The sequence below is a fragment of the Ascaphus truei genome, unplaced genomic scaffold (assembly GCF_040206685.1).
Source record: "Ascaphus truei isolate aAscTru1 unplaced genomic scaffold, aAscTru1.hap1 HAP1_SCAFFOLD_3278, whole genome shotgun sequence".
NCBI classification, from domain to species: domain Eukaryota; kingdom Metazoa; phylum Chordata; class Amphibia; order Anura; family Ascaphidae; genus Ascaphus; species Ascaphus truei.
Window position 1 is genome coordinate 1,604 of NW_027456266.1, and position 15,687 is coordinate 17,290.

Here is a 15,687-nt window from a genome sequence, read left to right on the forward strand (position 1 = left end):
CACATGCTGGATGTGATGGCCTGTCAGTATCCAGACCTGCTCTGTTATGGGGCAGGGTTACAAGCACAACCAAAGGGTATAAATACTGGCACTTTCCCAAAAGTGGGTGCGTCTCTTCCCCCCGCCCCCCCCCGGGGAGTGAGTACCAGCAACCCATGGTCTCATTAGTAGACCTCAGAAGGGGCACCATGCAGAAGGCCTGGTATGGGCCTCAAGCCCTATCAGTAATACCTTCACTAGGGGAAGCAAGGAAAAGTGATGTACCTGCTGAAAGATCCTGAACATGCAATAAATACAATGGAAACATCTATCAGAGTGATTCACTGTCTTGGGCTAAAGAAAGGTGTCAGTCTGGGCTATCCTTCTATCCAGAGGATCCATGCTGACTGGAGGCGCTGCAACCAATGAACAAAGGTACCCTGTACACCTGTCCTGATGATTTCCCACACCACCGCGGAAGTGCTCAGCCCTCCTGTTACCTCACAGGTACGCACCACAGTACAAATGGAGCAGCAGACCTAATCTCATTTAGGGTAGGGGTAAAGGGGCTACACACTTATAAGAAATTATTTAGAAGACACAGAATAGTGTACTGGTTTTGTGATCCTCAAAATCATTATTAACAGGTGAAGTACAGTAGTCTATGAAAAAAAAGTTTGAGTGTTCTAGATCACGGCAGAGTTAAGTTGGCCCTGTAGGAGATGGAGCTTAGTTCAATGTTCTAAAGATCTTTTTTCACTGAAAAAAAAATAAAATAATTTAAGAGGCGAACAATCTACAAGAATACATACAGTATCCAATAAAGAAAAAGAAAAGACTTCACATATTCACAAGGGAAAATAACGTGCATATCGATTCATTATGTAGCCATGTGTGTCCTCTCTCCATTGATCTAAGTACATATATTTCTTTATCCATCTGTTTGACTATATATTCAAGTGCCTGCATGTAAAGTTAGGAATAGACCATAAAAACGAAGTATGTATATCGTTGTTTTGTATGTGACTGATTACAATTGGCACACAGGCAAATTAAAATGCAAGGTGCTACATAAACAATAAGATCATTAGACATTGAATTCAACATCCTGTAAGAAGCGGGAATCCTGGTCTCAGGAGCTTGCATTTGAAGCATTATATTTTGTGAGGGGAAATTGTGTATTCTTGAACATATTTAAAAATGACCTTTAATGGCAAACCAAAAGGTTTGTGCAATGTTGTGTGAATATTATACAGAGAATGTCATGGACTGACACTTTCACAGATTGCAACTGGCTAAGTGGGAAAGCACCATGTGTATGCTTGGAAAAAGAGAGAGAGAGGAGTTGGGTTCTAAGGTGTGAAGAGAAAGAAACCTATGTTCAGTATCATAGAAAGCAGGATAAAACACAGTTAATAATGCAGAAACTATAATTCACTTGAATTGAAGCTGATGCATTGTTTAATGAACATTCACCTGCTGCTCATCATATTCAATCAGGGGCCAATGAGAGGTTTCTGGTAAGTGCGTCTGCAAGAGGCCAAGGTTTATGTATGAGGTGTAAAGTATCAGCCATGGAGCTACCCATATGCGTTTTAAGATAGGTTTTAAAGGAGGATATCCCTGCTTCAGCACAGGTGTCTCAGTCAAAATGTCTGAGCCACCTGTGCTGAAGCAGGGATATCCCTAATACCTGGCCTGTTGGTTGTGGATCTTGAGGACTGGAGTTGGCCACACCTGCAATACGGCATAGAAGGAAGAATTCAGGTACAGCTTAACCCAGGGGAACGCAAACTTTATTAAGCTGTGCCCCCCTGCCAGGCCTCCCCCAGTCTCGCGTTCCCTCTACTACCTTCCACATGCATCATTTGACGCCATGGAGACGCGTCTGAAACAAGGCAAGTTTCCTTGTTGCAGAGGCCTCACGCAATCCCCAGGCATTCAAGTAAATGCCTGGGGGAAGAGCGCGGGGCCTGTGTAACGGCCCGCGTCCCCCAGTTTGCGCACCGCTGGTTTAACCTACCTTGTATTATTACTGCTATAGGCATTTTTTCTTCTAATTACTACTAACATGCCTGGAGTGATACCTTTTCATTATGTCTACATCTCTAAGCATTATCTGCTCTACTAATTAAATTGCCAGGTGTCTTGGTATTTTAAAAGAAAACCTTTAACAAAGAAATGTAAGAATACATGAGGTGCAGCGTATTGTTTTATTGTCTGTTTATTATGAATTAGACTCAGTGGTGCAGTGATAAAATAAATAGATAGACTAATCCACATATGCCAAATGTCCCAGAGATAATCTGGATAAATAGCATTGTTTATACTTGATTATAACACTGAGGAGACTGTGTAATAATTAATACCAGCATTGCTAGACATGGCCCGCTGTTCTGCCAATTCAGAGTCCTGGCTACCGTCCCCTTCTGCAGATTGTCACAGTGGAGGCAGGGATTTTTCTTTCCTATTGACATAAGTGACACTGTGCCAAGTAAGCAGAGTATGTCTAGCATGATTTCGCATTCAAGGCAGTAAGTAGCTATTTTGTTTACCAGGAACATCCAACCCATTTCTCGAGATTTATACAGGAATAATTAAATCAATATCAATGCTTTTTTCTATAAAATTATCCCAATAGATATGTGTTATAAGGATCACCGCACAGCCGGAACATTTTAGCATTTAGAGAATGGATGGATGTGTTGAGGTTCTTTGCTCTGTTTGTGGCAGGGAGCAATGTGAATTCAGAGAATATTGAAAAGGGGCCTAAGCCTTAAATTTGCACACAGCTGACAGTGTACACCGAACTGTACAGACAACACATGCCATTCCCAAAAGAGATCGCAATATAGTTTTGGGAGATTAGGGCACAATGAAATCATGACTTTTCCAAGGTCAGAAGATGCTTTCTTTGAAATGGGTTAACCTGATTTGATTCTTAGTGACGCAACTGTTATGTCAAACAAAATAGTTATACATAACTTATACATAACCTACAATTGTGCTTGAAAGAATTGGACATTTTTTTCCCCAGCATGTGTAGGGGTATAGGAATTCAATTATAAAATGTCCAAAGAAAGCCGCAGTGAAGCAAGAGCCTCAGTACTGCCATCATGTGCTTGTCAAATGGGTGGTGCTGGAATGAAGTAGATTTCCATGTTGATGAAGGTTGCGTGTTAAATTACAATCGAGTTGGGATGTGTGTTCTCTTACTGGCTGTAAAGTGGGAATGGAACGTTTCAATGTTTGCACAACTGTTAAACGTAAACCATTCTGGCAAAGCATTTCGGTAACATCAGGGGCTGTCTCCGAGGGACATTGATACAGACCTGATGATGTTGGGGATCCAAGTAACCTACCTAATAGTCAGTCCTGATGGCGCTGACATTAGTGGCAATCCTGTTGACTTTTGGGATTCCCAATAACTTTACCTTTAAATAGTGTTGTTAAACAAATCTAAACTTCTAAACACAAGTCACTGGTTTGCCCACCCCTACATTAAAGTACTCTTGTTTCCTTGTCTTCTGCACTTTTGGGGATGTGGAGGTATCAAAGAAGCTGGCACATCAGTTCTGTACTTCGGTTAGACAGCTGACGTGCTGACGTGCTTTCGTGAAGAAGTTATTAGCAAATCTATTCACAGGGAGATAGGACAGAAGACCTGATTTGGGGATTAAAGGGACCAGCCTCTGTCCCAGTGCTTTTTGTTTTGACTTCCTTTAACTACCATTATATTTGTCCTGCTGCTATGAACATATCCCATTGCATGATGAACGCTTCTGTTTGAACATTGAGTGATTGTTAGAATAAACGCCCAGTATTAGAGACACCTGCAACACATTGCTTGTATATATGCATCTGTACTCATATGCAAATGCAGATAGGTTTAAACAAACATGAACAAAGACAAAAATCAGAGCGCAACATTGTTTGTTTGTATCTGTTTTAGGGCGGGGAACCCCCTTTAAGGGCTGCAGCTATCCCCATAGAATTTAAAAACCCTTTATATATTTACACCACTTTTTCCATCACGATCAGTGTAATAGAAGTGTTTTTATTATCACATATTTGACACTGGATTTTTAAAACACATTTTTTATATATAGTGCTTTTTTGCGCTCTCTTTTTCCCCCCGCCCCTTTTCCCTTAAACAAACATGTATATACTTTATATAAATGTATTGGACACATATCTTCATTGAAAAAGCAACCTGCAAACCATTTATTATATGCTGGCTTAAAGGTGTGTGTATGTATATATATATTATATGTGTGTTTGTGTACTGATGAAGCGGCCGTTATTCGAACACATCTCGGCGCCTATTTTGAGTTTTCTGCTGTTCCCCACGCAGCATGAAACGTGGCTAATCGCCCCGGGCACCCGCGCTTATCGCGGATGTTTTGTTTGAATTTCATGGATTCAGTTTCTTTGTTTGCAATAAAATGGATGAATTGTAATGTGTACAGTACTGTGCTACTGTGTCACTGTGCTGCTGTGTCACTGTGCTACTGTGTCACTGTGCTACTGTGCTGCTGTGTCACTGTGTCACTGTGCTACTGTGTCAATTTCATGTTTTTAAAAGCCAGAACACTAAAATTCGTTTTTTTGCTCTCTCCGCGCTCGCATCTTAGTGCGGGAAGGCTGGAATTCATCCCGCGGTTTCAAATCTGGATTCCGATGTACATGATGCGTGAAGTGTTCGAATAACAGCCGCTGCATCAGTATGTATGTGTATATATATATGTATATATGTGTGTGTGTGTGTGTGTGTGTGTTTATATGTGAGTTAGGCAGTGACTTAAGGAGGCAGTGACTGGGTGGGTGAGGCGGGGGGGTAGTTTTGCTGATGCGGCATCTGGGGATCGAGCGGAGAGGTGAGAAGCGCCGGGTTTGGCTATGGTGTGCTGGTAGTAGTTTGGGCGAGGGGGTGGCGGGTGGAGGTGAGGCGGCTTTGGCTGAGGCAGGTCAGGACGGTATGGGTGCACGGCGTGTGGCTCTCACGCGGTGTGAGGAGGCTGTGAGGGCATGCGTAGCCGTGTTGCTGACGTCACCCCACCCTGCAGGCCAATCACAGCGTGTGCACAAACTCGCACACAACCAAACTTTCAATTTTATTTATATATAATATATATATGACTGACTGGATGGGTGACTGACTGGGTGACTGACTGACTGGGAAGGTGACTTGACTGGGTGGGAAGGTGACTTGACTGGGTGGGAAGGTGACTTGACTGGGTGGGTGAGTGACTGGGTGGGTGAGTGACTGACTAACTGGGTGGGTGACTGACTGACTAGGTGGGTGACAGACTGGGTGGGTGACTGACTGGGTGGGTAAGTGACTGGGTGGGTGAGTGACTGACTGGGTGAGCGACTGGGGGAATGGGTGACTGACTGGGTGAATGGGTGACTGACTGGGTGGGTGGGTGACTGACTGACTGGGTGGGTGACTAACGGGGTAGGTGACTGGGTGGGTGACTGACTGACTGGGTGGGTGACTGGGTGGGTGACTGACTGGGTGAATGGCTGACTGGGTGGGTGACGGACTGACTGGGTGTCTGATGGACTGACTGGGTGGCTGACGGACTGACTGGGTGGCTGACGGACTGACTGGGTGGCTGACGGACTGACTGGGTGGCTGACGGACTGACTGGGTGGCTGACGGACTGACTGGGTGGCTGACGGACTGACTGGGTGGCTGACGGACTGACTGGGTGGCTGACGGACTGACTGGGTGGCTGACGGACTGACTGGGTGGCTGACGGACTGACTGGGTGGCTGACGGACTGACTGGGTGGCTGACGGACTGACTGGGTGGCTGACTGACGGACTGGGTGGCTGACTGACGGACTGGGTGGCTGACTGACGGACTGGGTGGCTGACTGACGGACTGGGTGGCTGACTGACGGACTGGGTGGCTGACTGACGGACTGACGGACTGGCTGACTGGGTGGCTGACTGACTGGGTGGGTGGGTGACTGACTGGGTGGGTGACTGACTGAATGGGTGACTGACTGAATGGGTGACTGACTGACTGGGTGGGTGACTGACTGAATTGACTGACTGACTGAATGGGTGGGTGGGTGACTGACTGGGTGGGTGGGTGACTGAATGGGTGGGTGGGTGACTGAATGGGTGGGTGGGTGACTGACTGACTGAATGGGTGGGTGGGTGACTGACTGGGTGTGTGGGTGGGTGACTGACTGACTTAACTGACTAGGTAGGTGACTGACTGACCTTTGACTGGGTGGGTACTTCTGGTGTCACACACACATATATACACTCACGCACTTTCGCGCACGCACACACTCTCACTCACTCACACTCACTCTCTCACACTCACTCTCACACACTCACACACACACACTCTCTCTCTCACACACACACACTCTCTCACTCACACACACACTCACACACACACACACTCTCACACTCTCACACACACTCACTCACACACACAATCTCTCACTCTCTCTCTCACACACACACACACAGATTGAAAGCACAAATAGAGGTCAGCCACGCGCCGAAAGCCGGCCCCCCTCCCCCCTGAGCCCATCTCCCGCAACCCAGACGGTTTACCCATGGGAGGCAGGGGAGCACCGGGACGCAAGGGAAACGCATTGCCGCCCTCCCCCCCTCCAGCAGGCGCACCCCGCCCCTCAAGCAGGCGCACCCCCACTAGCACCTCCCGCTCCGGCGACCGCACCATGCTCTCCGGCGGTCGCACCATGCGCTCCGGCGGCCGCACCTCCCGCTCCTGGCAGGAAACCACGGGGACCGAAGGCGGGACACGGCGTGAGCAGCCGCCACAGGACGGAGGGGCAGACAATAAACGCGCACACACATGAGGGCATGATACTGTACTTACCTCTCTGTAGAAAAGGCAGGACGGGCCTGGCTGCCCACAAACAGAAAAGGGAAAGGGAAAAAAAAGTCCTGGCAGCGAGCGCGAGCCAATCAGGCAGGGAGATTTTTTTTCTTCTCCCTTCTTCGAGCAGGGGAATTGTAAGTCGCCAGCCGACAATATCCAGTCACCAGGTGCGACCTGGTGACTGGGTTTGTCGAACACTGTACATACATACATACATACATACACACATACATACATACATACATACATACATACATACATACATACATACACACATACATACACACACACACACATACATACACACATACATACATACATACATACATACACACATACATACACACACACACACATACATACACACATACATACATACATACATACATACATACATACACACATACATACATACATACACACATACACACATACATACATACATACATACACACACACATACATACATACATACATACATACACACATACACACATACATACATACATACATACATACATACATACATACATACATACATACATACATACACACACACTCATACACACATACACACACACATATTTGTTTGTACATAGTGGGTCACATTTACTAAGCAGTGCTATTCCACAAGACCCCTTCCAATGCTGGAAGACACATTACAGCACATTTATTTGAATGAGTTATAAGGTGTCTTATGGGATAGCACCCCTTAGTAGTAAATGTAGCCATTGTAACTTCTGCTTTGCCCAAAGAAGGCTAATGGTGCGATCTCTTCTCCCATTACTCATCAGTTTGTAACCTTACTGCACCAGGGCGGAAGCCTCCCATAATACGGCCATCCTTATCACCTCTAGGTTACGCCTCGGTCTTCTTGATGTTTTCAGGAGAATTTCTTTTTCACTGGTTAGAGCCCATAAGTAAAGATACCTTTATAGCTCAAATACATTCTCCATGTGGGTTTCTGTACTGAAAATGTTTCTCCAAAACAGCTTTGTTTGCAAACGCTGACAAACAAATAACTTGTGTACTTGATTGAATCCCTGAAGCAGTGCATTTAATCTACCTTTTTAACTCCCACTGCCTACTTGTTAAGATTTCATCGTGTAGCCTAAAGAAATAAATATTCCCTAACAATCAGTGGTAAATCCAATAAGACTTGGAAACTGAACTAAGAACGAGAAATAATTGCTATAGCTTTGCTTTTGAAGCAGCAGTCATGGCAAGATTGCTTCATTATACAATAGTGCTCATTTTTCAGATGCTTCAACATATGCATTGCACATACCACAAAAATAATAATAAAAAAAATTGGTATGTACTAATGTTTCAGCACTTTTTTCCTTTATATAATACATAATGATTTTATGTATATGATAATGATAGATAATGATATATATTATAATGATAATTTGATGCATCTCAAATAGGTATTTTTAATCTTTTAAAGAATTCATTCATATAATTGGTTTCACAGAGAAATTCAATTGCCCTTAAATTAAGTTTTACTCATCTGCATCCCGGGAAAAAAATATATATTTCCCTTTTCTCCATGTCCACTCAATTTTAGTATATCAGCTACTTATGTTTATCCGTTTGACTAACCATGGGTTGGCGTGCCTTACAATGCATCTGATCTCAGATGCGCTATTAGAGAGGTTTTGGATTCCTGACAATGCATCAAACCTCTTAGAGAGGGTTGGGGCTCCTCAAAATGTCACAATATAATGATATGGTTCCTTAACCAAAAAAAAAAAAGTACAGATGCATGCAATATGGGGCATTAACATTTTACTTTCATTGACAAACAACACATGGGGGAAAGGGACACTCACACTTTCCCCGCTGGTCAAAAGCAGAGAGTGGCTTTGGGCGCTCTCCAAACCTACTCGACTCCAGGCTCAGCTCTTTGCTGTATGTATAACTGTGTGCATGGCTTCCCCGTTCTGCGTCTCTCACTCGCGTCCCGCTCGTGTCAGCCGCTCTGGTTCCTGGTGGAGTGGGTATGGTGGCCTCTGCAGTCCAAAATGCCCAACGCGTTTCGTCTGTGTATCGACTTCTTCTGAGGTTATATCACATGTCTCTCTGCAGTCTATCTTTATACCCTGCATCATTACAGCCTAAATACGCTCAGCTGTTTGATTCTAGCAATTGGTACAATAGCTGTTTGTGCTATTCCTTTTAATTTCTATTGCTAGTCTAAACTGTCAGAATGCTAATTTTAAACAGTCTCTCAAACCACTGATTTACCAAGTTAAATTGGATCAGAAATAGCAGTCACCCATATAACACTTTCTCTATAATTTGAATACGTGCTACATAACCTCAGACTTTAATAACTGTTCAAATTTGGCTCAAATAGCAAGAGCAGGTTTTGCAGTGAATATATATACAGGTGTATGGTATATATACCGCTAGTTAGTAGCTTCATTACTAAGGCGACGACCACAGTCAGTGCGCGTGCGCGTGCCTGGCGGCATGTCCACGCGTTTCTGCAGCGATCAGTGGACTTCGGATTGCTTGCAATGGGGGGCGTGTCCATGATGTCACGTGGCTGGTTCGCCCTCTTTGGCTGAACCGCCACCGTGATGTAGCCATTGGTCGGCCGCCGCACCAAAAGACACATTTCTTGTCTTTTGGAAATGTGGTCGTACCATCGCGCTTTGAGCATGCACGCATGGACCGTGGCCTGCACCATAGAGGGCCGTCTCTTTGTTCGTGCTGCGCATGCGTCGCGATCACTGGGGACAAGGCCTAACAGAGGAAAGATTGCTTCAGAAATACCAGAAACATTTCAATCTTAAGGGTTGAGTTAATAATAATAAAGCAATTTGTAATAGTTGCCATTTTTAAGACTCCTGAAAAACATTACTTTGTCAAGACTACTCTGTATTTCTGAAATGCAAAAATTGCTGGTGGGTCTTACACTCAAGTAACTGGATGAAGAGGGAGTAAAGGGCAAGGCAATGTAAAAAAATATACCCACGTATATGATGTAAGAGAAGTGTAAGTTGCTTACAATTATAATGTGTTTAATAATATGTTTATGCATTGCAGGCTTACCTTCATTTGGGAATCAATGATAAGCTAGGACTCTCTGGAAGACCTGACAGACCAATTGGTTGCCTTGGGACATCAAAGGTAAGTCTACTAGAATGTGTCAGAGTATCTCAGAGAAATTCTGTCCTTTTAACCTACCAGGTTCATCATATCAGTATTACAGATGCAGCGGCCGTTATTCGAACAAATTATGGAGCCGTTTTCGTGTGCGCTGCTGTACTCCATGCGGCATTAACGCGGCCAATCACACCAGGCACACGTCTTTATTGTGGTTGCTTTGTTTGAATTTCATGGATTCTTTTTCTTTGTGTGCAATGAAATGAATGAATTGTAATGTGTACAGTACTGTGCTACTGTGTCAATTTCAGGTGTTTAAAAACCAGAACACTAAAATGCCATTTTCTGCACTCGCCTCTTAAGGCGCTACAGTTGGAAGAAAATGTGCGCCATCACATGGTTATTCTGAGGTATACACCGCGTGAAGTGTTCGAATAACGGCCGCTGCATCTGTACGTACAAAGTTCTTCGCCTTAACTTCACAGCTCTACACTCCTCTGCTCCTCCCTACTGTGCATCTCAACTTTGATTTCTTGTCTTCTGGGTTTTGCGAAATACCTATTTTCCTCACTAACCCCCTTACTCTCAGTATCTGCCAAGCACCGCCTCCCCTAACCTTCAAGTCCTCTAATCTTGGCCAGGTACCTGCATTACCCTCCTGTGTCTGTACAGGAAGTCTCTTAACTTGCCACTTAGATACTAAAATTGAAAGTGTGCACTTTCATACTGCTTATAAGCTATGCATCCAGTTTCCTGGCTGCTGGCTGGGCTCCTCTCCATAAACCTCTTTCTGCCTTAGACTATGTAGGCAGCTGACCACAGCTTCATGAGGTCACGTGTTCATCAGTGATATCATAATGCACAGAGTGTTGGTTAGCTAGAAATGTTGGAGCCTGCCAGGAGGGAGTTATCAGTCATTGGGTAACATGGAGCAGAGGAGGTGGAGAGTTTTGTTGTGCCAGCATCTACTCGGTTACCTCTATAACATCCTTGAAAACCAATGAAGACCAATGGAGGTAGAGAGAAGATGTGAGTGTAGTTTATTATAACAAGTGGCAGGGTCAAATTTGGGATTTTTTAAATATTTTTTTTCTAATTGGATGAATATTCCCTTAATCTTCATTATCTGGATGGTTTCATTATGCTGTATTTATTATGCTGTACACTCTCCCTGTTCAATAAAAATAACTGGAAAAAGAGAGTATTAAATAGATTCTTTCAACTATAGAAGAACCAGCAATAAAAGTGAACAAAAGAAATACGGGACCAATGTACATAGAATGTAGGATTAATAGTCCTGGCCTCCTCTCCACCTCCTCTCCAATAACTCCAAAGACTGACATGAGGATGGCAGTCATGAGTACATTATAGGGCCCCTGGATACCAGACCCTGGCATGCGGTGTCTGTCAGCTGGCACTCAAAGGGTTAATGGCAGGCTAAGCTCGCATTTCTGGAAAACTCCTGTTTTGTTGTGTTTTTTTTTTGTTTATTTCTTAGCCATGTAATTGAAAGGAAAGCAATACTGTTACTATATTTTAATTACACATTTAAAGCAGCAGTTCAAGCAATATCCTATGTGTTTATTTTTTATTATTTTAATAATTCAGTTCAGTACTATAAGAAAATACTTGTAGCATTTAAAGCTGCAGTTCAGGCTTTTTTTTAATTTTCTTTATTTATTTTTTTACTTCAATAGTTTCATGTGTGCAATCTCTAATTACCTAAAGAACTGTATAGCTGCAGGTCCATTCGTTCTCCATGTATTGATAGGCGAAATTTGGTGACATCATTAGTGAAGGGATCTGTTTTTCTTCTGCTTCTGTCTGTCAGTGGAAGCTCATGAATATTCATGAGCACTCCTGCACTGACATGTACTAGAGGGAGGGCAGGGCTGACAAAGGGGTGTGCCAGGGCTTGTGACAGGACATGAAGGGGCGGTGCCTTAGCAAATGGCTGTTTAAATAGAATACAAGAAAATTGGTCTTTCAAAGTTGTTTTTTTAAAAACAGAAAATGCTAAAAGTATTTTTTCTTACTACAGAACTGATTTATTAAAAAAAAACACACATGCAGGATATTGACTGAACTGCAGCTTTAATGTTTCTAATGTAGGAAGCTTTTCCAAAGTGACAGCCCCTCCCCCTTCTGATAGGCTATGACTTTTGAGCACCGCTCTCTAGCAGTGCACTAGTAACTGCCCAGTCACATAATATTGCTGGACTACACTGCTATATTTTAAAACGACAGCTTTAAGATGCACAATGTACAGTATATACAGTACAAACATTGTGCATCATGTTTACTAAGCAGTTCTACTCCAAAATACACCATTCTGCACTGTAAGACATCTTGAAGTCCATTTAAGTGAATAGACTAAGGCCCGGGCCATAGAGGGGTGAGGAGAGCGGAGGCGCGCTAACGCTGAGGCTCGCCTGCTTAAGTCAGCGCGATTCCACGGACTTACAGGCGAGCCAGCGTGCGTGAAGGGAGCCGGGGGGAAGTGGTTGGAGGCGGGGCAGTGACGTCGCTGGGCCAATCACCCGCGACGCACTGACGTCAATGTCACTGCGCCGACGTCACGGCGCCATGACGTTGACGCTGCTTAAGGCTGATTGGATGTTTTCAGCCGACAGCGCGCTGAAAAACAGCTTGGCGCTCTCCTGAAAACTCCAAAGCCTCCACACGCCTGCGGACACTCGCGTGAGCCCCCTCTCAAGGCATCCTCATTGAGGATGCAGGGGCTCAGCGCGGAGCGTCCGCACGGCTCAGCGCTGCTTGTCCTTCTATGGACGCAGCCTAAGGCAGTGGTGCTCAAACTCCATCCTCAAGGGCCACACACAGGCCAGGTTTTAAAGATATCCGTGCTTCAGCACAGGTGGTTCAGTCAAAATGACTGAGCCACTGATTGGGGCACGTGCTAAAGCAGTGTTATCCTAAAAACCTGGCCTGTTAGTAGCCCTTGAGGACCAAGTTTAAGCACCACTGTTCTAAGGTGTCTTATGGAATATCACTACTTGGTAAATATAGCATGAAGTTATTTTTTTATAAGATGTTTACTTAACCAAGCCCATGATTTTCTGAGCCTTGGAAACAGAAACTTTATGGTGACGATAGCATATGTACTACCAGATGACAGAAACAATGTGCTCATTTTACAAAGCTCCATTCTGATGATGTAGGGAAGAGGTCGCTGACAAGGTTGTTTCTGTATTTGTTTCATGTCCGTTTAGGACACGCACAATCATTTTCATCTGTTATTGGTGGCAGTTTTCAGCGGTGTCACCGGCGTTCAAAGCGAATGACAACATACATTTTTCTTCAACAGATTTATCGCATTCTCGGGAAGACTGTAGTTTGCTACCCAATTGTGTTTGATTTAAGTGACTTCTATATGTCTCAGGATGTGATGCTTCTGATTGATGACATTCAGGTATATATGTTGTTTATTTGTTTTGTAATATATATATATATACAGTTATAGGTTTCAGATTCATGTGCTAAAGAACCAGGATACTGTACAGTCTTTTTATTTTTATATTTTAACGATTTAAAAATAATTTTTATTCTCAAATTAAAATATTAAAAATACAAAAAGAAGGTAATGTATTGGCAGCAACAGGTGATCAATGTCTCAATGTCCTTAAAGATAACAGTATACAGTAAGTCTTATCAAGTCAAACTTTAAAAAAACAATTTTAAAGGGGGTTCTGAAGACAAAGGTGCTGCTTGATATCCCTTCTTAATATCCCTGCTTCAGCATAGGTGGCTCAATCAGTGGCTTAGGAGACTGAGCCACCTGTGCTGAAGCAGGGATAGCCTTAAAACCTGACATGTTGGTGGCCCTTGAGGACTGGAGTTGAAAACCCAAGCTTTAGTTGGATAGAAAGGATACTCTAATATAAATCCAAGGATAAGAATATTGTTGGGGGTTTCAAAACTAGCAGAACAGTGCATCAGTGAAGTGTGCGTGTTAACGTCAATTATATAAAAGTGAAAACAGCTTTCCAACAACTACACTGCTATTTGTTTTATAATTGCTTTTGAAATGTATATAGGGGCAGTTATAAAAATGCTTTGGAAACACCACCACCACCACCACCACCACCACCACCACCACCACCATATGAACTATACATGTACAGCTCAACCCCGTTATAGCGCGATCCACTACAACGCTGATCCGCTTATAACGCGGTCTTAGTGTGGCTCCCGATTTAAAAACATCAAGGTTTTTTTTTTTAGCAAAATGGCAGCCGCAGCTCTCTACTCTCTCCCTGCTTCATCAGGCTGCGTTCACGTACTCTATTATCAAATGTACCTTCTAGTACACGTTACTGAAAGGCAGCACAAGTTAAGTTTGATAATAAGTTAAGTGAGTCCAATGACACATCCTATGGTGTAGTGGTAGAGAATCCCTAACAGTGTATGAAGTGTCATGGGTTCGATTCCTGCAGGGTATGGTAAAATTATTATTTTATTTTAATTATAATGTATAATTTATAATTTTATTTATGTATTATTATATAAAATACTAATTTATAAATTATACCCTGCCATGCAGGAAATCGTGTTATAACGGGGTTCAGCTGTATTACTTTTATTCTGCTTTCCAAGTACTAGTTTTGTGAGAATTTAACAAAGATTCGCAATGCAATAACAGTGATTCATTTAGTAAATTAAGTTCCTAATAAAATATAACTACAAAAACCTGTTGCATGTAATATTTGCATTGCAATGTCTCACTGTAATCAGCACAGAGTTAAGACTTTGCGAATGGTTGTATTAAAGGGGTAAGTGATTATTCATGATTCAGGTCATTAACAACAATCCTTAGTTTTTAACCATTCATTTTCATTCTAATTTAGCATTCTGCATTGCTTGCTAAATATAACGAGCTGTATATTATTGTTCTGTAGAATGCTTTGCAGTTCATTAAGCAGTATTGGAAAATGAACGGACGCCCCTTGTTTCTCGTGCTCATTCGTGAAGATAACATCAGGTACAGTATGCTGTTTAGTCAACAAAATCGGCATTGCAGGATAATGAATAAGTATTTAGAACCACTCTCCTTGTTTTTTTTTAATCCTGTAGGGGAAGCAGATTTAATCCAATCTTGGACATGTTGGCTTCATTTAAAAAGGGGAATGTTGCGGGCGTGAAAGTCCATGTAGACCGTCTGCAGGTAAGACCTAAATATTTTCTATTATACATATATACGCAAATTATTAAGAATTGTAATTTCTTAGTGTGTCTGTGTATTTTTTGTGCATTAATGAATTTGCCATGTAAGTGCATAACGCAACATTACCCCAAATTCCTGTTTCATCAAAACAAGATCTTTTTCTTCTGCAGAGGAGTATAGAGAGTTATCATATAGAGAGCTATACCTAGTGTGAGCGTCAAATTTAATGAAGATATTTGTGTGTGTTGATAGTCATATATTTTATAATTATACATAATATACATATATAATATAATTAATAAAAATATACTATAATATATAACATATAAATTACTGTCAATTTGTTGTATTTTAGAAATATAGCTTAGTGGGGAAATAAACTCTTTACCAATAGAGTATTGGTAAAAAAAAATGTATATATATTTTTTTCAGTGTCTCGTATGAACTTTCACGGTGCGTGTCATGTTGCCATTGCATAGACGTCTGACATCATTACCAATTTTTACTGGGCACTGTAGTTGATTTGGAATTTAGC

General features: G+C 42.7%; 1 protein-coding gene across 1 annotated transcript; it reads left to right on the forward strand.

Annotated features, from left to right (window-relative positions):
* The first annotated feature begins 361 nt into the window (after positions 1 to 361).
* On the forward strand, positions 362 to 15,373 carry LOC142483485 (phosphorylase b kinase regulatory subunit beta-like). The gene is made up of 5 exons (XM_075583491.1): positions 362 to 486; positions 9,911 to 9,994; positions 13,296 to 13,400; positions 14,887 to 14,969; positions 15,062 to 15,373. The coding sequence occupies exons 1-5, from the start codon at positions 436 to 438 to the stop codon at positions 15,330 to 15,332; spliced, it is 594 nt and encodes a 197-aa protein (XP_075439606.1). The 5' UTR covers positions 362 to 435; the 3' UTR covers positions 15,333 to 15,373.
* Positions 15,374 to 15,687: the final 314 nt, after the last annotated feature.

Bases quoted from the DNA above. Each gene is read 5' to 3' on its own strand.
- LOC142483485 (XM_075583491.1), top strand. From the start codon at position 436: ATGATTTCCCACACCACCGCGGAAGTGCTCAGCCCTCCTGTTACCTCA. The intron at 487-9,910 runs GTACGCACCACA...TATGCATTGCAG, and splicing joins GCCCTCCTGTTACCTCACAG to GCTTACCTTCATTTGGGAAT. The intron at 9,995-13,295 runs GTAAGTCTACTA...TTTCTTCAACAG, and splicing joins GTTGCCTTGGGACATCAAAG to ATTTATCGCATTCTCGGGAA.